The sequence below is a fragment of the Chrysemys picta genome, chromosome 6 (genome assembly GCF_011386835.1).
Source record: "Chrysemys picta bellii isolate R12L10 chromosome 6, ASM1138683v2, whole genome shotgun sequence".
Lineage (NCBI taxonomy): Eukaryota > Metazoa > Chordata > Testudines > Emydidae > Chrysemys > Chrysemys picta.
This window is the reverse complement of record NC_088796.1, coordinates 40437850-40461874: the sequence shown is the minus strand read 5'-3', so window position 1 is coordinate 40461874 and position 24025 is coordinate 40437850. Positions and strand designations below refer to the sequence as shown.

At 38.3% G+C, this 24025-nt stretch overlaps 1 protein-coding gene across 1 annotated transcript in view; it reads left to right on the top strand.

The window, feature by feature from the left end:
* Window positions 1-23437, top strand: part of SREK1IP1 (SREK1 interacting protein 1) — a 32658-nt gene extending 9221 nt beyond the window's left edge. The window contains exons 2-5 of the mRNA XM_065599042.1: window positions 11497-11544; window positions 16700-16840; window positions 19651-19729; window positions 21090-23437. Coding sequence (XP_065455114.1) covers window positions 11497-11544; window positions 16700-16840; window positions 19651-19729; window positions 21090-21279 — 458 coding nt within the window. The 3' untranslated portion in view covers window positions 21280-23437. The remainder of the gene's footprint in view (window positions 1-11496; window positions 11545-16699; window positions 16841-19650; window positions 19730-21089) is intronic.
* Window positions 23438-24025: the final 588 nt, after the last annotated feature.

The window sequence follows — 24025 nt, the reverse complement described above, 5'->3', positions numbered from 1 at the left end:
TGTCCCCAGCTTATAGAAAAAAAATCTTGTTAGTTCCTAGGTGCATGAGCTTGCATTTTGCACTTTTAAATTTCATCCTATTGCTACCTAGGGTTTTCAGAAGCCAAAGCAGTGGTAATTTAACTGTTTCTCTGTAGGCAGTGTCAGGAATAAATCAGTGGGGACACAGCTCCTCCATTTAATCAATGATTGGCACAAACAAGAGTGTTTTTACCAAAAACTACTTTTTTATTAGGTCTCAAGCACATGCGCATGCACACACACGCTGTAGCAGTAGATTCAGATTTAGGTCTGAATCTACCATTGTTTAAGATGGTTTTGAGGAATCAACAGCCAGCCTTCTGGGGGCCCTCCTTCCATCTAGCTGCTGGGGAACTTAGGTGTCAGATCCTTGTCTAAAGAAAAGCTTCCTCGGTCTGATCCAAAGCATATTCTTTTACCTTATCTTTTATAGCTAACTTTAAACAAAGCACATAACTTACAGTGACTCCTAGTGGATCACCATAGTAACCTCCAAAAGTCACCAATTCTCGTAATTTCACCAAACTATTCATTATCTCATGTCAAAGCATTTCTAGTCATAACAATAAAACACACGTGTCAGAGGCACTTCAAACCAAGGTCGGCTGTCCAAACATTCCTTCTATTTTCAAAAAAAGAACAGGAGTACTTGTGGCACCTTAGGTTTGGCCAATGTACATGGCAGAGGGGCATTGCTGGCACATGATGGCATATATCACATTGGTAGATGTGCAGGTGAACGAGCCCCTGATGGCATGGCTGATGTGATTTGGTCCTATGATGATGTCACTTGAATAGATATGTGGACAGAGTTGGCATCGGGCTTTGTTACAAGGATAGGTTCCTGGGTCAGTGTTTTTGTTCAGTGATGTGTGGTTGCTGATGAGTATTTGCTTTAGGTTGGGGGGTTGTCTGTAAGCGAGGACAGGTCTGTCTCCCAAGATCTGTGAGAGTAAAAGATCATCTTTCAGGATAGGTTGTAGATCTCTGATGCGCTGGAGAGGTTTTAGTTGGGGGCTGAAGGTGACAGCTAGTGGTGTTCTGTTATTTTCTTTGTTGGCCAAACCGGACAGTCTCTATGCAAAAGAATTAATGGACACAAATCTGACATCAGGAATCATAATACTCAAAAAACAGTGGGAGAACACTTTAACCTGTCTGGCCATTCAATGACAGACCTGCGGGTGGCTATCTTACAACAGAAAAACTTCAAAATCAGACTCCAACGAGAGACTGCTGAGCTGGAATTGATATGCAAACTAGATACAATCAATTTAGGCTTGAATAGAGACTGGGAATGGCTGAGCCATTACAAACATTGAATCTATCTCCCCTTGTAAGTATTCTCACACTTCTTATCAAACTGTCTGTACTGGACTAGCTTGATTATCACTTCAAAAAAAAATTTTTCTCTTAATTGGCCTCTCAGAGTTGGTAAGACAACTCCCACCTGTTCATGCTCTCTGTATGTGTGTATATATATATCTCCTCAATATATGTTCCACTCTATATGCATCCGAAGAAGTGGGCAGTAGCCCACGAAAGCTTATGCTCTAATAAATTTGTTAGTCTCTAAGGTGCCACAAGTACTCCTGTTCTTTTTGCGGATACAGACTAACACGGCCTCTACTCTGAAACCTGAAAATACAAGATGGCTGATGGCAGTATTGCCACATTCTGGGGTTACCGCAGGACTGTCAAATTATGGGTAACACTATTACTCCAGTTTTCAAGGTCATCCACTGTTCTTGTATGATCCAGTCCTCCTCCATATTGGCAATACCTCCCAACTTTGTGTCATTTGGAAATTTTATTAGCGTACTCCCATTTTTTTTGTGCCAAGGTCATTAATAAAAATGTTACATAAGACTGGTCTCAAGACTGATCCCTGTGGAACTCCACTAGTAACCTTCCTCCAGCCTGACAGTTCAGCTTTTGCTATGGCCAGTTGTAGTCTCCCCTTTAACCGGTTCCTTATGTGTCTTTCAATTCTCATATTAATCCCTATTTTCTCCAGTCGTAAGTTTCAAAAAGAGAGACAGACAGATGCAGCCTTTGGCTTCTTGGATGATCTATTCCTGATCATAGTCAAGGGAAGGAGATAATTCCATACTAATTCTGCTGGGTCTCTCTGCAACATCACCAAATACTCCTATTGCAGCCCAGTAAGTGTGGGGATGAACAGAAATATCCTGAAATGACTACAGTCCTTTCTCTCAAACCAAATCCAAAGGATTGTTATGGGCAACGGTTTCTCCACCTCCATAGCCTCTGTCTGCAGTCGGTGTCTCACAAGGCTCATTTATTTTCCTCACCTTATTCCATATCTATGTGAAACCACTGGGAATGCTGCTGACAATGTTCAGGCTGAATTGTCAACAGTATATAGATGATATCCAGCTCTGCCTCTGCTTAATGTAAATATCCAAGTTTTCTCAGTATGGAAATAAAATTAGCTCTTAGTAGAAGAGTAGTTAAATAAAGGTGAAAGCTGAAACTCTTGGATGCAAGCTATTTGGACCTACTAATTTAAAAATGTCTGACTTTAATAGTTGCTGTCTAACATCCTCATGAGAGATCTTTATGGAAAGAATGTAATCATCATATGAGATGACTAAATCATCTGGCTTATCCCCAAATACAGAAAAATATTTATTGAACAGTTTTGTCTTTTCTGTGTTATAATAATAATTCCACCATTTCCATTTAGTAATCGTCCAAAACCATTGTTAGGGTTCTTTATGTTCTTATATACTTTTAAAAAAACTCATCCTTTTTGTACTTAACTCTGCTGGCCATAGTTTTCTCCTTGTGTCCATTTGCTTCCCTTATCAATTGTCTACAATTCATAGCTTCTGATATATATTCATTATTGCTAACTTCCCCTTTATTTCATATGTTATATATTGTTTTATCATCATTCTCATTATTATTTTCTATAGCCCCCTTCACTTCCCCTTTAAGCCAGGTCATTTTTTTTTAACCAGTACGGCTTTTCTGGATTGTGGTATTATGGCTTTTGGGGCATCTAGTAAAGTGTTTTTAAACAATTCCCTATTATCATTCACATTTTTGTGATTAAATTCTTCCTCCCAGCTGATATGGCTCATAATTGTTTTTAGTTTTGTGAAATTTGCCTTTTTAAAGCACCAAGTGCATATGTTACTGGTTTGGACTTTATTCTGCCTGCATGTGACAAATGTGATCAAATCATAATCACTTGTACCTAAGCTACCACTAATTTTTAGTTCTGTGATGAATTCCTCTTTATCTGTAAAGATGAGATCTAATATAGAATTTGTCCATGTTGGATGCAATACTTCTTGAGTTAGGAAATTGTCATCTAGAATATTTAGAAATTCTGAAGATGTGTTAATACTGACAGCATGTGACCTCCATATGTCACTCAAACTTAAGGCCCCCATGATCACACAACTTTTTTTCCTACATATTATAGATATGTGTTTAACAAGCAGGTCACCCTGTTCCTTAGTGTTATTTGATGGTCTGTAGCAGACGATAACTAAAAGCACAAAATGGGAGTATATCTGTTAGGACATTGACTCTGAATGCATATGGATCACTTTCTTCTGAGTTCTCATTCACTTGGAAACAGATAATGTCATTTTTGACAGAGTGCCACTACCCTTTCCCTTTTGCCCACTTGATATTTCTTAAATAAATTATAGCAGTTGATTTTTGCATTCCAATTGTGCAAATATTCCCATCAGGTTTCTGGCACCAACTGGATCAAATTTTTGTTCATAAATGAGCAATTTCAGGCTCCTAGCATTGGCGTATACATAATTAAAGAATTTTTTTTTCTCTTCTTGTCCTTCGGTTCCTTGATTAATTGTGTTTACAGCATCTCAATTTTGTGTTAAATGAATGCCCATTTCTTCCCTCTTCTTACTCTCTCCTTTTGTTATTAGTTTAACGCCCTCCTAACTACTGTAGCCAGGCTGTCCCTGAGAAAATTGGTTCCTTTTCTACTGAGATGAAGGCAATCCAAACTGGACAGCCAATTCTCCCCATAAGTGGACCAATATTCCATAAAGTTAAAATCATACATCCTCACCACTTACCTAGCCAGAGATTCACTTTCAGAATCTTTTGACTTCTTGGAGATCCTCCATGTCCTTTGGTGAAGGAAGACAGAAAATCACTTGGACATTCTCCTTCTTCAGCAGCATTCTAAGTTCCCTGAAGTCACCTATAATCTGTGAGATATCCCACAGTGCAGTGGCATTAGGGCTGATGTAGACTATCACCAGTGGATCCTTACCCATCAACTTCAGAAGCCTATCCAGTCTTGGTGTGACATGACATTTCTTGGCTCTGGGAAGGCCGCATGCTGCCTTTTGTCTGTCAGTCCTTGGCAGAATGTTCTTTCTATTCTTGTTGTTGTAGAATCCCCAACAAAGATCATCAATCTTCCTTGGCGCCAGTTGAAGATCTCTTTGTGGGCAAGCTTGATTTTCTTACAGGTTGGGCCAAGCAGACATCCACAGCTCTCTGTTCCATTGACCAGCCGGATCTTCAGAAAGATCTTCCACAGTTTCCACATTGAGGACCTGGTATCGATGGTAAACTTCTAGCTGTGTGGAATTCCTCCTAGGTCCTCTTCTCTCTGGTGGCTGCAGCCTACCCATCGTTGTCAGCCTCCAACTGTGTAGAAAGCCACCTTGACTTCTGCCTTTGGTCATTAAGCACTGCTATGCCTTTGCTGAGTTCCTCTCTCTCTCTGACTCCTTGATGGCCAGTTTGTCTCTTCCAGGAACCTGAGATATTGAAGTTTCCTGAACTTAGTTGTCTAAGAACTCCTCAGCTTCTCTGATTCTCGGTAGTATCTCTACTTGCCCTTTTAATCCAATTTTTTTTTCTTTCAGCATGGCCATCAACTTGCACTTCATGCACAGGAAGTCCCAGCTTCAGGAAATTATCTCTGTCCCCCTCTGAACTCCTTCCCAAACTATCATGTTAGCTACCTCTGTTCACAGCTCTTGAGTTCACCTAGCAAGTGACTTTTTATACCATGTGTCTCTGCTTAGCTCAGCTCAGCCCCAACCATCACTACCAGGGAGTAATTAACTACTGAGACTTCAAACAGCAGGGCTGATCAAAGGTAAAAGGGTCAGAACCACATGGCCCCTACCAAGACACCAGCAAACAGAGCTGTCTCTGCTGATTACTCAGGGGCCCACAGCCAGCTATGGAGCCCATACACAGAGAACAAACAAGGATGAGAGATTGCTGCCTCCTCAGTAGTCTCTTCCCTCTCTGCCATCCCTAAGTCCTGTGGTCTTGCAGCTTGCCGCATCTCACCATCCTTCTAGGCAAGTGTCCCACTTCTGAAGACCTCAACCAGTGCACTGAAGTGGGAATCCTCCTGCTGAATTTAGGGAGTCTGAAAGAGATGTGTGTCAGGGAGGAAATGAGACTGGCAGAAAACTCTGCTTCATAATATGTATGTGCCCTGTATTGCATAGATTGTCTATGTCCTTTAATACACTGGCAAATTAGCTTTCTGAAACTCTTACATGTGGATTTGATGGGTCCTTGGTGTTTTGCAGAGCCTCCTGAAGACAATGAGCTTCCCAGCAAGCCAAAGATAGCTTGCTAGGAGCTGGTGTACTATTTTGAAGTTCCCATTTAAAATCTGGTTATTTTTATTTTATTATTTTTATGATGTAATATCATTAATCTCTTGTCCTGTTGACTTAGAATTAGTTAAAGGATCTAATTCAAACCCAATTTTGAGGACACTATTTATTTTTCCATTGGGGGGGCAGGAGGAGTAGGGGGGGAGTTTAAGAGGGAGAATCAGTTTATAGTTGCAACCTTAACTATGAAGTGCCAGCAGCTGCTCCATAATGAAGTCATGTCATGTCAGTGTAAGGAAAGAAGAAATGGGCAGTCAGCTTGTTCCTTGTGAGTTCCTTGGGAACAAAGGGACTGACTTTTTGTTCTGTATTTGAAAAGCACCTAATACAGTGGAGTCCAGATCCATGACTAGGGCTCATAGACACTAGGGTAATATTAATGATATATAATAATGGGGGGGGTTAGTTTCAAGAATGTTGTATATGTAATTTCAATTTAAATCTGCAGAAGTATTCTGTTATTAATAAAGAGCTTTGAATATCTTCTGGTGTCTTTTCAACTCAATTAAGCAGCCATGACAAAAGAATCAGAAAAATACACAAATGAAATTATCGTGCAACTTTAACATCATTTTCAGAAGTCTAAGTTCTTCAGATTTTTTTGTACCAAATATCCTACCATAGGGAGAATTCTCAGTGTCTGATTTCTGACATTATCTGACCTGTGCTTGTTTCTACCCTCTTTAATTTTTTTTTTTTACATCCTAGCTTATTGCTTTACAAAGGATATAACCTATTCTACCTTAATACCACAAATGAAACTATTTCTGCATGAAAGCATCAGCTAAGATGCTGATTTACTAAATTATCAAAAACAAAATATTAAAAGTAGGGTTGTTGATTAATTGCAGTTAACGTGATTAACTCAAGTTTTAATTGCACTGTTAAACAATAGGATACCAAATGAAATTTATTAAATATTTTTGGATGTTTTTCTATATTTTCAAATATATTGATTTCAATTACAACACAGAATACAAAGTGTACAGTGCTCACTATTTATTTTTTTTCAATTACAAATATTTGCTCTATAAAATGATAAACAAAAGAAATACTATTTTTCAATTCACTTCATACAAGTACTGTAATGCAATCTCTTTATCATGAAATTGCAACTTAGAAATGTAGATTTTTTTGTTGTTGTTGCATAACTGCCCTCAAAAACAAAACAATGTAAATCTTTAGAGCCTACAATCCACTCAGTCCTACTTCTTGTTCAGCCAATCACTAAGACAAACAAATTGGTTTACATTTACAGGAGATGATGCTGCCTGCTTCTTATTTACAATTTCACCTGAAAGGGAAAACGGGCATTCGCATAGCACTTTTGTAGCTGTTATTGCAAGATATTTACGTGCCAGACATGCTAACCATTTGTATGCCCCTTCATGCTTCGGCCACCTTTCCAGAGGAAATGCCTCCATGCTGATTGCGCTTGTTAAAAAAATGTGTTAATTAAATTTGTGACTGAATTCCTTGGGGGAGAATTGTATGTCTTCTGCTCTGTTTTACCTGCATTCTGCCATATATTTCATGTTATAGCAGTCTCGGATGATGACCCAGCACATGTTGTTAGTTTTAAGAACACTTTTGCAGATTTGACAAAACGCAAAGAAGGTACCAGTGTGAAATTTCTAAAGATAGCTACAGCGCTTGACCTAAAATTTAAGAATCTGAAGTGCCTTCCAAAATCTGAGAGAGATGAGGTGTGGAGCATGCTTTCAGAAGTCTTAAAAGAGCAACACTCCGATGCGGAAACTACAGAACCCAAAGCACCCAAAAAGAAAATCAACTTTCTGCTGGTGGCACCTGACTCAGATGATGAAAACGAACATGCGTCGGTCTGCACTGCTTTGGATCGTCATCGAGCAGCACCCATCATCAGCATGGATGCATGTCCTCTGGAATGGTGGTCAAAGCATGAAGGGACATACGAATCTTTAGCGCATCTGGCAAGTAAATATCTTGAGATACTGACTACGACAATGCCATGTGAATGCCTGTTCTCATTTTCAGGTGACATTGTAACCAAGCCGGCAGCATTATCTCCTGCAAATGTAAACAAACTTGTTTGTCTGAGCGATTGGCTGAACAAGAAGTAGGATGGCGTGGACTTGTAGGCTCTAAAGTTTTACATTGTTTTATTTTTGAGTGCAGCTATGTAACAAAAAAATGCTACATTTATAAGTTGCACTTTCATGATAGAGATTTCACTATAGTACTTGTGTGAGGTGAATTGAAAAATATTACTTGTGTTTATCATTTTTACAGTGCAAATATTTGTAATAAGAAATAATATAAAGTGAGCACTGTGCACTTTGTATTGTGTTGTAATTTGTAATATATTTGAAAACGTTGAAAAACATCCAAAAATATTTAATAAATTTCAATTGGTATTCTATTGTTTAACAGTGCGATTAATCGCGATAAAAAATTTTTTAATCGCAATTAATTTTTTTGAGTTAATCGCATGAGTTAACTGCCATTAACTGCATGAGTTGACTACGCCCTTGTTTGTGTTTATCTCTCAGTTTAGAAATCATAACTTAGATTTTGTATCTGTGGAAATACGTATGTACAATTAATGCATGAGTGCACATGACAAATTTTATATAATTTGTAATGATTGTAGGGTGAATGAAAATCTGTTTTGTGTTTTCTTAAATCTTTTTTTTTATTCAAATTGGATTTTGGATTTTAAATCGGTAAATTTTTTTTTTTAATTTACATACAGATATAGTTAAAAAGTAATTGGTTGTCAATTTAAAAATTAATTTTCAATCTAGGTTAAGGCCTAAACTTATTATAATCTATTAAAATCCTCTAGGCTAAATACAAGAAATACTTTATCAGGAAACGTACTGATTAATAGTATTAAAGAAAGTCAACTCTGAACTGGTGGAAGTCACTGGCTAAGCACCTGGAACCAGTTTTTGTTGAAGTGCTAAATCAGCTTTTGACAGCAGTAGCCTCTTCAGTAGATGCAGAGAGAATATTTTAATCATTTCAGTTTATTTCAACTAGTTCAGTTCAATGACTACTTCATTCAAAGTTAAAAAACCTTTTGGGAGTTGGAAAAGCAGGAAAGCTTGTTTTCCTCTTCCAATCTATAAACAAAAAACAACATGTAAGAGGATGATCTCTACTATTTAGTGATATTTCAGAACCCCATTCGGCAAGGCCCACAGGTTTACTCACAAACCCAAGGAAAGCAGACAGACTGCTGATAACTCTGAGTTCTTGAATCCAGTATCCAGGTTTAATTCACACAGGTACGGAGTGCCACATCTCAGTGATCAGGTGGAAGGTAGCAGGCTAATGAATTGTCTGTCAGATAGACAGAGACCTCAGGTCCCAACATGATCTTTTATATACAATATTACATATCACTTTTTATCAACACTCCTCATTCTTTAGCACAATCGCTCCTTTTCTATTTGGTAATATGTACTACCCTATATGATAATCCTGATTGCACACTAAGTTATATAACATGTTTTTCTAAATTTTTAACAATAACAAAACTATCAATTCTAGTTATCTGACAGAAACTTCCCTCATTTTCCCTAGACACACCAAAAACTCAATAACAGAATGTCCAGATGTTATTATTCATTGCCAGGAACCTTTGTTCACGCTGTCCTATCTCGAAAGATTATACAGAGGTCATAACCATACTCAATTATGCAGGCATACAGAATCTACATATATATTGCTCATATATTACTTACGCATCTATTTATACACTAATTGCTAATGAATTATCCACTAAGTAAGGATTAGGCCTTTATCATGTTATGTGAGGTAAGCTTACCTAACCAATGCTTCATTTACTTATATACTAGTTCTAAAATCTTGAAGGACATGGCGACCAGAAACAATCAGTTAAATTCACTAACTATAGATAAACAAAGAATGTATTAATAAATTTGTTAGTTTAAGGGTATGTCTAAATTGAAATTAAAAACCCCTGGCTGGCTCATGCCAGCTGACTTAGGTGCACAGGGTTTGGGGTAAAGGGCTGCTTCATTGCGTTTGGGTTCAGGCTGGAGCCTGAGCTCTGGAACCCTGCTCCCTCGCGGTATACCAGAGCCCAGCTCCAGCCCAAGCCCGAATGGCCACACTGATTATTGAACAGCCCTTTACCCTAAGCCCCATGAGCCCAAGTCAGCTAGCTCAGGCCAGCTGCAGGTTTTTAATTGCAGTCTAGACGTATCCTTAAAGGCAAAACATACTATGATAAACTTTTTTTTCCTATGTATCCAGCACATTTAAGGTGGTTTTATTTAATTAAAAATGTTTGGGGAAATTTTTAGTTGAATTTTATTATCTATCCAACTAGAGCTTGACAAAAATCATTAGTGACAAAATTTGGTAAATAAGACCTGCATCATTCACCATTTTCTAAAATAAAAAAGTAAAAATTAAGACTCTAAATGAAAGTTAAGCTATATAATTGCTTGAATAAATGTATATAGCAAAAAGAAGCCCCGCATTTAGTTTAAAGGCTATATTTAGTTGTAATTAACATATTTTAACAGTAGGCTAATTTTCATTTGTTGCCATTCTTTAGGACAAGAACTAAAAAATAAAAATGCAAAACATCATTAAAATAGATTATTCCAGTCATTCAGAGTGGATTTATCTAAAAGTACTTGGCACTAATTGTTTTAACATGGAATATCAGGATTATTGTGATAGGATATGCTGTAGAAAAGTGACTTTGGAGATGTTGTAACACCATAGTATTCTGTTTCCCTTTACATTATGGCTCAATGCTTTTGGTTACCAAAATAAGTAAAAAGGGTGAGAGGAGGTGCATGTTATGGGAGCAGCTTATGCCCCTTCTGATAGTGTGGTGGCCTGTGTGCATGCACCAGATAGGATTGTCATTCTCCTCGGGGGAAATGATTTAGGAATGTGTGAAGAGGTGGACTTAATGTTCAGAGCTAAGAGGGACTTGAGCCAGATCCTGGAACTTTTCCCAGGAGTAAAAACTATATGGATGGGCATGTTGTGATACAGGGTGTGGCAGGAAGCTGTGAAGCCTCCATGGGTTGACAAGGGTAGGAGGTCTGAGAACAGGGAGGTAGCCAAAATCATGGATGGCATAAGGGAGTTGGTGATTTCTCATCCTTACGTAGCATATCGGGCAAGAGTTATTCATGGCAGATGTGGTTGACCTGCAGACTTAGAAGCTGATATGTTTTTGGCTGGTATTGAAGAAGGCATCAGAAGATTTCTGGGAACCCAGCTAGATATGGGGTAAGGCAGCCAAGCTAATTGCTGGTGCCTCCTTGTGGCAGATGTCCAGTGCAGGTACTCCCATAGGGAATGGATACAGTGATCAGATAAAATAGATTGAGAGAGGATTTAAAGGAGGTATTCTTTAAAGGAGTGGAAATAGGTGTTTAAGGACTGGTACGACAGCGAGTCAGCCCCCCTCATTTGGGGAGGGAGTGAGAGGTCCCAGCAGTCGGATTGCAGAGGACCAGGATGGGTAAGGGGCAGTCCTATCCCCGGGTGTATGTAAATAATTAGAGAATTATCTGCACTGTAAACTTTTATCTGCCGGGTACTCCCAGACATTTAGGAATAAAGTTGCAGCCTAATTAAATCACATCCAGTGTTTCCTGTCCTTCCGGCATAGCCGGACACTAGACCAGATATTAGGTTTTCTAATAGACTTTTCTAATGAATAAATCACTACAGAATGCGTATGTACTTTAACGCGGTGTCGAGTCAAATATAAAAAGAAACTAAGGTCTAATTAGTAAAACCCAATTATTAATGGAAGTATGTTTGTTTTCAGGTGGAAATAAGGATAATATCAGGGCAGGATGCAAGAAGTGTGGCTATCGTAAGTATGAAGGCAGTATAAAGATGCCCAGAGTGCAGTTTCTCTCAAACTTCTGAAAGCTGAGCTCTCTCTTCGGGAAAATGAAACAGTTCCCCCTCCACACATACATACACAAACACACCTCTTCTGCAGTTCGTTAAAAACCTGCCTATCATAATGTATACTTTTTTTGTGTGCTCCCTACTCCCACACTGTGGGAAACCTTAGTGTAGATCTTCATAATAAGTAGGGCCCTACCAATTTCACGGCCGTGAAAAATGTGTCATGGGCCGTGAAATAAGCCTTTCCCTGTGAAATCTGATCTCCCCTGGGCTGTTGGGAGTGCCCCAGCCAGGGGCTTCTAGCTGCAAATCCTTGCTGGGATGGGGAGGGACAGGACTTCCCTTTTACCTGAAGGGCTGCTCAGTGGCAGGGGGATCAGACCCACCTCCGGGTACCTTTTGGGTTGGGACCGCCAGGTGAAATTTCAGATGTAAACATCTGAAAACATGAAATTGACCAAATTTAAAGCCTTCTGACTTTGAAATTGATCAAAATGAACTGTGCATTTGGTAGGGTCCTAATAATAAGATACTACTTCTTTCCTACATGCTTCAGTGAGAAGTGAAATGGTTAACAAATTTGACATTTTACATATCCTCATTGGTATCTGAGTTGGCACCCATTTTGATGAATGAGCAGTTCACATCTGAGAACTATTGTATCAGGCTCTCTGCAAGCTCAAACAAGAATTTTTGCATTAATTACAGTCATTTCACAACTATACCAGATATACTTTTTTTTGTTTGTTTGTTGTTTTTTTAATGAAAGCTGAGACTCTAAAGAACAATTCAAGGGCTGTTCCTCTGCATGCCCACACTTTGGAAGACACCACCATAACACACTACCTTGCAAGTACTGTAGCTGTTCTTTATCATTTCAACATTGTATGTTGGGAAGCGTTGGGAAGCTCAGTGATTATTCTCTCTTAACATCTTAGCACAGAATTAGTTTTGATCTGGTTTATTCATAGATTCATAGATTCATAGATTATAGGACTGGAAGGGACCTCGAGAGGTCATCGAGTCCAGTCCCCTGCCCGCATGGCAGGACCAAATACTGTCTAGACCATCCCTGATAGACATTTATCTAACCTACTCTTAAATATCTCCAGAGACGGAGATTCCACAACCTCCCTAGGCAATTTGTTCCAGTGTTTAACCACCCTGACAGTTAGGAACTTTTTCCTAATGTCCAACCTAGACCTCCCTTGCTGCAGTTTAAACCCATTGTTTCTGGTTCTATCCTTAGAGGCTAAGGTGAACAAGTTCTCTTCCTCCTCCTTATGACACCCTTTTAGATACCTGTAAACTGCTATCATGTCCCCTCTCAGTCTTCTCTTTTCCAAACTAAACAAACCCAATTCTTTCAGCCTTCCTTCATAGGTCATGTTCTCAAGACCTTTAATCATTCTTGTTGCTCTTCTTTGGACCCTTTCCAATTTCTCCACATCTTTTTTAAAATGCGGCGCCCAGAACTGGACACAATACTCCAGCTGAGGCCTAACCAGAGCAGAGTAGAGCGGAAGAATGACTTCTCGTGTCTTGCTCACAACACACCTGTTAATACATCCCAGAATCATGTTTGCTTTTTTTGCAACAGCATCACACTGTTGACTCATATTTAGCTTGTGGTCCACTATAACCCCTAGATCCCTTTCTGCCGTACTCCTACCTAGACAGTCTTTTCCCATTCTGTATGTGTGAAATTGATTTTTCCTTCCTAAGTGGAGCACTTTGCATTTGTCTTTGTTAAACTTCATCCTGTTTAACTCAGACCATTTCTCCAATTTGTCCAGATCATTTTGAATTATGACCCTGTCCTCCAAAGTAGTTGCAATCCCTCCCAGTTTGGTATCATCCGCAAACTTAATAAGCGTACTTTCTATGCCAATATCTAAGTCGTTGATGAAGATATTGAACAGAGCCGGTCCCAAAACAGACCCTTGCGGTACCCCACTCGTTACGCCTTTCCAGCAGGATTGGGAACCATTAATAACAACTCTCTGAGTACGGTTATCCAGCCAGTTATGCACCCACCTTATAGTAGCCCCATCTAAATTGTATTTGCCTAGTTTATCGATAAGAATATCATGCAAGACCGTATCAAATGCCTTACTAAAGTCTAGGTATACCACATCCACCGCTTCACCCTTATCCACAAGGCTCGTTATCCTATCAAAGAAAGCTATCAGATTGGTTTGACATGATTTGTTCTTCACAAATCCATGCTGGCTGTTCCCTATCACCTTACCACCTTCCAAGTGTTTGCAGATGATTTCCTTAATTACTTGCTCCATTATCTTCCCTGGCACAGAAGTTAAACTAACTGGTCTGTAGTTTCCTGGGTTGTTTTTATTTCCCTTTTTATAGATGGGCACTATATTTGCCCTTTTCCAGTCTTCTGGAATCTCTCCCGTCTCCCATGACTTTCCAAAGATAATAGCTAGAGGCTCAGATACCTCCTCTATTAGCTCCTTGAGTATTCTAGGATGCATTTCATCAGGCCCGGGTGACTTGCAGGCATCTAACTTTTCTAAGTGATTTTTAACTTGTTCTTTTTTTATTTTATCCGCTAAACCTACCCCCTTCCCATTAGTATTCACTATGTTAGGCATTCCTTCAGACTTCTCGGTGAAGACCGAAACAAAGAAGTCATTAAGCATCTCTGCCATTTCCAAGTTTCCTGTTACTGTTTTTCCCTCTTCACTAAGCAGTGGGCCTACCCTGTCTTTGGTCTTCCTCTTGCTTCTAATGTATTGATAAAAAGTCTTCTTGTTTCCTTTTATTCCCGTAGCTAGTTTGAGCTCATTTTGTGCCTTTGCCTTTCTAATCTTGCCCCTGCATTCCTGTGTTGTTTGCCTATATTCATCCTTTGTAATCTGTCCTAGTTTCCATTTTTTATATGACTCCTTTTTATTTTTTAGATCGTGCAAGATCTCGTGGTTAAGCCAAGGTGGTCTTTTGCCACATTTTCTATCTTTCCTAACCAGCGGAATAGCTTGCTTTTGGGCCCTTAATAGTGTCCCTTTGAAAAACTGCCAACTCTCCTCAGTTGTTTTTGCCCTCAGTCTTGATTCCCATGGGACCTTACCTATCAGCTCTCGGAGCTTCCCAAAATCTGCCTTCCTGAAATCCATTGTCTCTATTTTGCTGTTCTCCCTTCTACCCTTCCTTAGAATTGCAAACTCTATGATTTCATGATCACTTTCACCCAGGCTGCCTTCTACTTTCACATTCTCAACGAGTTCCTCCCTATTTGTTAAAATCAAGTCTAGAACAGCTTCCCCCCTAGTAGCTTTTTCAACCTTCTGAAATAAAAAGTTGTCTCCAATGCAGTCCAAGAATTTGTTGGATAGTCTGTGCCCCGCTGTGTTATTTTCCCAACATATATCCGGATAGTTGAAGTCCCCCATCACCACCAAATCTTGGGCTTTGGATGATTTTGTTAGTTGCTTGAAAAAAGCCTCATCCACCTCTTCCACCTGGTTAGGTGGCCTGTAGTAGACTCCTAGCATGACATCTCCCTTGTTTTTTTGCCCCTTTTAGCCTGACCCAGAGACTCTCAACACTTCCGTCTCCTATGTCCATCTCTACCTCAGTCCAAGTGTGTACATTTTTAATATATAAGGCAACACCTCCTCCCTTTTTCCCCTGTCTATCCTTCCTGAGCAAGCTGTACCCATCCACACCAACATTCCAATCATGTGTATTATCCCACCAAGTTTCAGTGATGCCAACAATGTCATAGTTGTATTTATTTATTAGCACTTCCAGTTCTTCCTGCTTATTCCCCATACTTCTCGCATTTGTATATAGGCATCTAAGATACTGGTTTGATCTTTCCTCCCAGTTTTGTCCTGACTCTCCTTTCTCTCTGCCAATATAGCCCACACTCCCTCTCGTTTCCGACCCATCTCCCCGGTCTCCATGTTCCCCACTTACCTGTGGGCTTTGCTATCTATCTTTAGTCTATCTTTAAAAAAATTAATACTAAATCTTCTTATTACATGTTTGATACTATTTAAGTAATTAATTATTCCCTTAATTATTAATGAACATTTTGTTGACAAACCTTTCAAACCATTTTTTAATTGATTTAGAAAAAGGTTACATGGTGAGAGAGAGAGTAGACTTTCTTCCAGCAAGTTTTGACACTGCGTTGCTTTACTTGTCAACGCCTCTGAAGGCAATTAGATGTTAGTATAGAATTAATTGTTTAATATGTGCAGTGTTGTAAACTTTCTGGATATGAAAGAAATTAGGAAAGCCAAGTAACCTATTCTGTTTTAATGTTCCCTACTGCTTTGTCTTCAGGAGATTATCTTTGATGTGAAGAAGCTGTGTTTGTAGCAGTAAGTAGCCTGGTTCCTGTTGAGACTTCTAGCAGCCTTTTCCTTTTATATGGGGCTAAATTATTTTTTCAGCTGACAGCTTTACAAATTATCATAGATTTGGAGCTCCCTTTTTTCACATTTTTCCCCAGGTCCATTATTTCAGATGAGTTAGGAGTTTCTGTTGCCTGGATACAAACTTAGGATTTTTGGCCCCTAATTTTCTTTAAAATACACATTGCTACGGATAACTGCTGCTGCAGACAAAGGGTGCTTTAATGAATAGCATTTATAATATTGACTGCATTAAAAAGGAATTAGTCTATTATCTCTAAGATAGAAATGTTATCGCTTGTTACAGTAATTGGGAGAGGATCGTTAGTTCATTTCACCTTTATCCTGGAATTTTGTTTTTGAGCTGATCGTAGAAAGAATATATTGAGATTTTTTTTAATGGCAAGCAGTTGCTTCCACCCCACATCTACCTTCCTGGTTCAATCCTCATGTTTCAGTATAAGTTCAGTGTAAGCTAGCTTCAAATTCCTTTTTCCTAATGTGTCTATAAAGCACTAGAAACTCACACCGATGCACGTATGTTTTAGAAAATAATGAATGACATAGTATACGTACACATTCTTAGTTGATAACCTTTGGTTACTGCAGATATAATTTGTCACTGGAAGGGAAAACACATTTCTCAGCACAAAGCAGTAACTCTTTAACATTATTTTATAATTTGAAGTATTTCTGCTCATGGCTTACTCTTTTTTGATTTTTATTCAGCTGGTCATCTGACATTTGAATGCAGAAACTTTCTCCGGGTGGACCCCAAAAGAGACATTGTTTTAGACGTTAGCAGTACGAGCAGTGAAGACAGCGAGGAAGAGGAGCTGGGGAAACTGCAGGCCTTACCAGAGAAAAAGAGTATGTTTTAAATAACAGAGCATAATCCTAAATTGGGAAGCTATCTTGTTTAAAGTCCTGTAACTGTCATTTAACTCCTGTAGAGTTCACTTTTTACTCTGTCTTATCCAGTGACCTAAAAAAATTGCTTTTATGGCATGGCTCCAGGCTGAAGAGATTTGAGACCCCCCTGACACCTTGTGGAAAAATGAGAAAAGCTTCTACTTAAAAACATTTGACCAAGATTTTCAAGCATGGGTGCCTACATTTAGGCTCTTAAATCCAAAAGATTGTGAGTTTTGGAATGTGCAAATGCCCATTGCAGGGAAAGTAATATACATTATTTCATTGATGTTATCCTTTGTTTACTGCATAAAGCTGAAACAATTCTTTTTTTTTCTCTCCTTCCCCCAAGTAAATGATGCCTCTTTAAATGCTTTTCTTTGTTCAGTCTGTTTCTTCTCTCTAGTTCTTAAGCATTATTTTGTTTGAATGCAGCTAATAGTTTTGATTTGACAGTTAACATTTGGAGGGATAACTGCTCGCTCTCTGTCTTGGGGAAATGAAGCTCAGCCTCTATAGAGGAAGAGAAAACCAGGTGGGGTTAATTAGTCCACAGTACGCAAGTTGATCAGAAGATGACGCAGGAGGGCTAAGGTTTCAACCTACAAAAAGGTCCCAGATGGGAGTCTGTTCTAGCATACTGTGAGCCCCCAATTTAGGAATGCTGGGGCATGATATTCTGCTGTTACTTTGCAGTTAGTCTTTGTTATTCTGGGAGCTAGAATATGTGTTTTAGATATGGATGCACTTTTCTTAATGTTTTTTACTCATTTGCATTATTATTGCTCTCTTATTCTAGACCCTGCCTCCACTTCCTAATCAAAACCCTATCTGTGTGCATATCTATACTGCAATCGAGGTGCAGCAGGTGTAGACATACCCAAGCTATCTTTAATCTAGCTAGTGTGAGTAGCACGGTGAAGCCACGGCAGCACAGGTGTCAGCATGGGATGTGCAAGCACACCTGGGACTCTGGTACTAACTCGGGCAACTAGCCCATGCTGAAATCCTTGCTGCTGTGACCTCACTGTTATTGGTACTCACTCTAGCAAGATTAAAGCTAGGTTGGGTATCTCTATATGAGCCACAGTCACACCTCTAACTCCTGTGTAAACATACTCTGTGAAGTGGTTATTCTGATGACATTAGGAAGGCGAGGTAGAGAGATGTTTTCCAACATAGCCTCCTGTATTGCTAGAACACTTCAAAAGAAATGCTAGGACCTCTTTTGGCAAAATGAGTTGCTGAATTTGCTTTCCCAAAAAGCCTTTCTTTTGAACTTGTGGATAGGAACTAAGTTGTTCAGAAAAACTGTGTACTTGTGGACCTAGGGATTTCTGAAACCATGGCTCTGAATGGACACTCATTTAGGAAACACAAAGGTAAATGTAGCCCTAGAGAGAAACAGTTAGTTGTATGTAGATGTTTAGAGGATATTGTGTTATCCCTATCTAGTATAAATGTTCTTCCTTAAGTTGTAGGTGCTCTATACAGCATTTTTGAAAACTCATCTGGGTTTTTTGGGAATGTTTTCTCTCCCAGTTTTTTAAACATGTCTCCCACTTCCTGCTGCTTGTTCCGCTAAACCTCAAAAGTCATTTTGACAGAAAAGAATGATGGTCACACATGATTTTAATTGGATGGACAAATTCAGCATTAAAAGGTAGATTAGGGAAACATCTAATTCAAAGGCTGAAGGAAGTATTATAATCAGATATGATACATCCTTGCATCTGGTGTCATGGTATTGATATTACGGAATTACTTAAAATAAACACTAGCAACCTTAATATTATGAATTTTGAATTTATAAGTTTTACATATCTTTGTTACTAATATCTCTTAAAACTGAAATCTGCCTGTAAACTAGATGTGTATTTTCTCTATTTATACAATTTTGTTATTGCTTGTTTGGAATCTCAGCTATCAGCTGTTTTAGTGATGATATCTTCATGGTTATGGAATGATGTCACATCCTCAATACCATCTCCCCTACCCCAGTATCAGTCTTCAGATGATTGATCCAAGTAAACTCTCAGCAGGGCTTCCCCTCCTGGGAGTACATGGGTTGAGTTCCTAGGATAAAGTCTTACTACTTAAGGATACCTTTCTATGGCATCCACGGTGGTCTGTGGGTAGTTTAAGATGCACTGGCTTAAAGTATCCTTAAAAGGATGCCTTCCTTTGTGGAAAGTGTTTTTTGTTTTTTTAAATCAGTTGTGTGATAGTCAGATAGATGTAGGTTTCATTTTTAGAAGGTACAGGGAAACCCCGCTATAATGCGCCCTGCGATAACTTGAATATGGCTATAACGCGAACATAAGGTGGCTCCTGCCACCCCAAGCGCCAAAAAAAAAGCAGCCAGAATGCCGCTGAAGCACCAAAAAAAAAAAAAAAAAAAAGCGACTGGAGCGCTGCCAAAGCGCGCACATACACACACAAAAAAAGAAGAAAAAAAAGCGGCCGGAGCGCCACTGAAGCACACCAACAAAAAAAAAGAAAGAAAAAGTGGCCATGTTTCACATACCTAATTTTATTCTCAGTACTTAGCTGCAGGTCCTTTACAATGTGAGTTGTGTAACCAAAGTGCAGCTGCTCTGCAAAATATTTTAAATGAACCTGCAAAATAGCACTTGGTTACAAAATATTTTGGTCTTTGAAACAAACATTAGCAATAAAAATTACTGATTTCAGTGAGAGTTTTTAAATTAATTTTGAAGTTGAAAAGGAAAAATATTTTGTATAAAATGCAATTTTTATATCCACAGATACAAGTCAGGAGGAGGAAAAGAAGACTCTAAAAAGAATAAGCAAAGAAAAATCCAAATCAAAGAAATTAAGGAAAAGGTAACTTACAAATACCTAATTAAGCCCAAAACAGAATTTTCTTAATATTTTAAAGTCCAAAATATACTTACCAAATTGTTATAGCCTGTGCACGTTAACCTTTATTTTTGCTTCTACAAAAGCACATATACTAAATTTGAATGTCTGATACAGAATTTTTACCCTATAAAACTAAACATACTACTAATCTTTTGCATACAAATCCGGAACATGGCTAAAAAGTGATTTGACATTGCAATTACAAATGCTAAAAGAAAACTCTTGTTTACCCTAAACAACAAAATAAAACTATGTAGAATGAGAATTTAAAATAATACTTTATTTGCTTGATAGTCTACCAATCACCATACTAAGACTCTGTTCCTACAAAGATTTATGCAGGAGCTTAACTTTATGCACTGTGAGTACCCGCATTGAAGTCAGTTGGGGCATTAAGGTGTAGCTATGTTAATTCTGCACACTGTCTCTGTGGACCCTGCTAGTTTGCACTAAAAGTTCCCTAGTGCACTTTGACTATTACTATGAAGAAGTCAAATCCTGCATACCTTACTTTCACAAGTAGTAACAATTAAGTTTATGAAGCTATTATCAAGTAAGGTAAAGAGGACTTCCTCTCCCCCCTCCCCCCAATTGCATTATTAAATTTTGTACTTAAAACCAAGTTACTACATATTCATGAAATATTCTAAATGTCACACCAGATTTATCTCTTATTAAACAGACAATTCAGTTTAATGAAAATGTATATATCTTTTGCATCTGTAACATCTGCTCTCTGAATTGGCAGGGATTGTGGGAACGGGAATGGTAGTACAGCCATTTGTTTTAAGGTATTAAGTTAGATTTTATTACTGTAGGTTTTCTGGTCAAGGTTTCATCTCGTTATGTGCCTTGATTTCCTGCTTTCTATCCATTTTTTAAAGACCTAAACATATAAGATCATTTGCCTATCAATAAAGTTTCAACCTTGAACTGTCTACATTCCATATTTTGGAAAATGCTGTAGGCAGAGCAAAGAAATAAAATTAACGTTTAAACCAGTAAGATACAATTAGTAATTAATTTACAAGGATGAGTAACTAACTCTTTCCAAACATAACCTACACATTTCTGAACACTGTTAGTTAAGGAGTGCTTTCCTTGCTTTCCTGGTGAGGCAGCCTCATCAGAGAGGCCAAAGTTTGGATGAGCATGGATTTGATTGATTTGCCCATTACAGGCTGGAGTAGACAACCTCTATACCGACTGCACGAATTCATGTGTTTATACAATTTCCAGCATTAAATTCAGTGTAGAAAGAAAAATAAAGTGAATATATGATTGATAACGTAATCCGTATTAATTTTGTTTTTTTTAACAGATCTTATTCATCAAGTGTCACTGAAGAAGAAGATCCAAAACCAAAAAAACAGAAATCCCACAAAAAAGAAAGGAAAAAGGAGAAAAAGAGTAAATCTAAGAAAGGAAAACATCACAAAAAAGAAAAAAAGAAGAGAAAAAAAGAAAAACATTCATCGTCTGATAGTTCAGACTCCTCTAGTAGCGACTGAGGAGTTAGTGCATTCAGCTTTCATTACCCTGAAAGATTAGGATTGCTTACCTTTCAAATCTATCCTATGTGTGCTTTACAATACTGTCAGGTTAAAAAAAAAAATCTATATATTTTAAAAGTACATTTATTCACAAATATCCACACCTTAGGTTATTAAAATGAAATATTTGGGGGTGGGAGGGAAATCTACATGTTGTTTTTTGCAATTAATGGTGTTTCACTATTTCCATTCTATGCAAGTTGGACCAAGAAAATAGACTAGTTGTTTAAACTTTTGTGGTTAGTTCATTTCTAGTCCGTTTTTGATTGCTAGCTCCCATGCATGACCAGAATATTCAGATTGCTAACATGTGCAGGGAAAGATTTGAACTAATTAAAATGTGCTTTCCACTGGAATTTTTAACAAAATTTGTTGAAACATTTTTATTAATTTTAAGTTTTCTAAAATCTTGATTTTTATTAAAATAAAAACCTACATGTTTGACATAATTCCATATCAGCCACCACTTAAAAGCAATAAATAGAGACATTGGTGAATAAAAATAAGGACATTGAGGTAGAAGAAAGGTTGAGGGTTGTTTTTTTTTGTTTTGTTTTGTTTTTTTGAAGGGACAGAGTAAGGGAAGAAATAGTAAATCTTTGCTACAAATAAGAACAGTCTTTTAAAACTGATCAAATGTACTTTGAAACACATGGTGATTGTTTTCTATCATACTCAGAAAGTGGCCCTATCTATACATGGACAAACATAACACCTATCATTCTTTAGTTTCCTTTTCTTCTTTGTAAAATAGATGTAAGGCTGTGTCTACACTGTGAGCTATGGGTGTGATTCCCCTGCTCACGTACACATACATTAGCTCTCATGGGACTAGCGCGTGTATAAATAGCAGTATAGCCATGGTACCATGGCAGCAGCAGAGGCACTGCTGAGCTCGACTGAGTACGTACTCACTGGTTTCAGGCGAGTGTGTATAAGGCATATACTATTATCCGTATTAAGTGACAATCCAGCAATGTTTTCTACAGTAATGCCCCAGTCCTGTGTCAATTTATGGCATTAAGATTACCTACTCACCTTTTTAAAAAGGGGTAAGGGAAATCAAAGACTGGCACTTTGGATACTCTTGATAATTTCAACCCCCATTCACCATTCTCTTTATAAAATTCACAATGGCTTTATAAAACCAAAAATCTTTTCTTCTATTCTGTAACACAGCATGTGCCCTGTTGTCTAAAGACCAGCTCCTGCTCCATTGAAGTCAGTGGCAAAATTCCCCGTTGGCTATAATAGCTGGATGATCAGGAACCTAAATACTAATATTTCTTGTTTCAAATTACCTCAAGCCCATTGCAGGTATAGAGAGTCAGTGTGTCAGGATTACTCCATTTATACTGGTGTAAAATCAGTATAAGTGAGTAGAATTGGGGCCATAGTCTGAACCTTACTGCTGTACCTTCTTAATAAGACATAGGGCTTACCTATACCGTATGGCAAAGCGTGCCACAGGGGTGTGATTTGTAAAATGCACTAATGTGCTATGCTGTAACTGCCCCATGTAAATTCTGCTGCCATGTTCTAAAAGGTACCTCGTTTGTGTTAAACTTTTCCTGTTTGAAAGACCGTTAACTTGAATTAGGCAGTTAGAGCACAACACGTTAGAGCACTTTTAGAAATCACAACCCATAGCCTGCATTGCCTGTGCTATGTAGACAAGCCCATACCTAGTTAATATATTTCTAGGTAGTTCATTTTTCCTTTATTTTGGACATAATAGGACACTTTTTTAGGAATACTGTGATATTGGCATATGTAAAATTTGTATCTGAGCCTTTAAAATTGGCCTATGAGCAAAAAATTCATTAAATCTCCTTTTACCCAGGAGCAAAACATTTAAGAAATTTATTTGTAAAGAGCAGTGCAGAGACTATTCTAAGAGTTAACCTATATTGTGCTTTATATCTGAAATGCATTTTTAAAATATACCTAGGAAGCAGATGTTTGACATTGATTTTGTGCTTCCCTTATGTAACTGATTTGCAGATTCTTATTTGACTTCTAACCCTTCAAATTTGCACAAACAATATTTTGAATTCAGGAAGTGATTAATAAAATGTTACCTAGACTTTTGTGGAGCCTTTTACAAAACTGCAAACAATGTAATGTCTTTATTGTACAATTGTAGTTGCTGTTTATTCGCCACTACCACTATGCACTTTCATTTTCATGATTTATTACCAGACTGTTTAATACATTTAAAAACTAATTGGCATAAGTGAGGTCAGGTAATCTTCACCGATGCAGTGGTCAAAATATTTTTGTGCCCTCAAGGTTTTTTAACTTCTGACGATTGCAGTTTTTGAGGCTCCATCCTGCAAGGCATTGAGCCCCCTCCTTCAATATGCTGAATGCCGTTAATTACCATTAATTTGGGACTTGAGGGCAGTCAGTACCTTACACCAAACCGTTAGAGCGAACTCTGAGTCTTATAAATTTATTGCAAAAAAGAAAAATGTAATTTGATGGTAGTTTGGAAACTGAATGGCTCAGTGGATTAATAGAGGAGGGGGTCACACACTTTGTAGCTTGCGGAGGCCAAGCTTACCGCACGCATCAGGGACTCCTTGTATTCCTCTGTTCTACGGGACAAGCTCTTTGTGTGTCCCTCTTCCGTCTGTGCCAGTGGTTCTAGGGATGAAGAGGGGGCATTCCCTCCTGCCCTATACCAGAGTCCAGTGTTCTG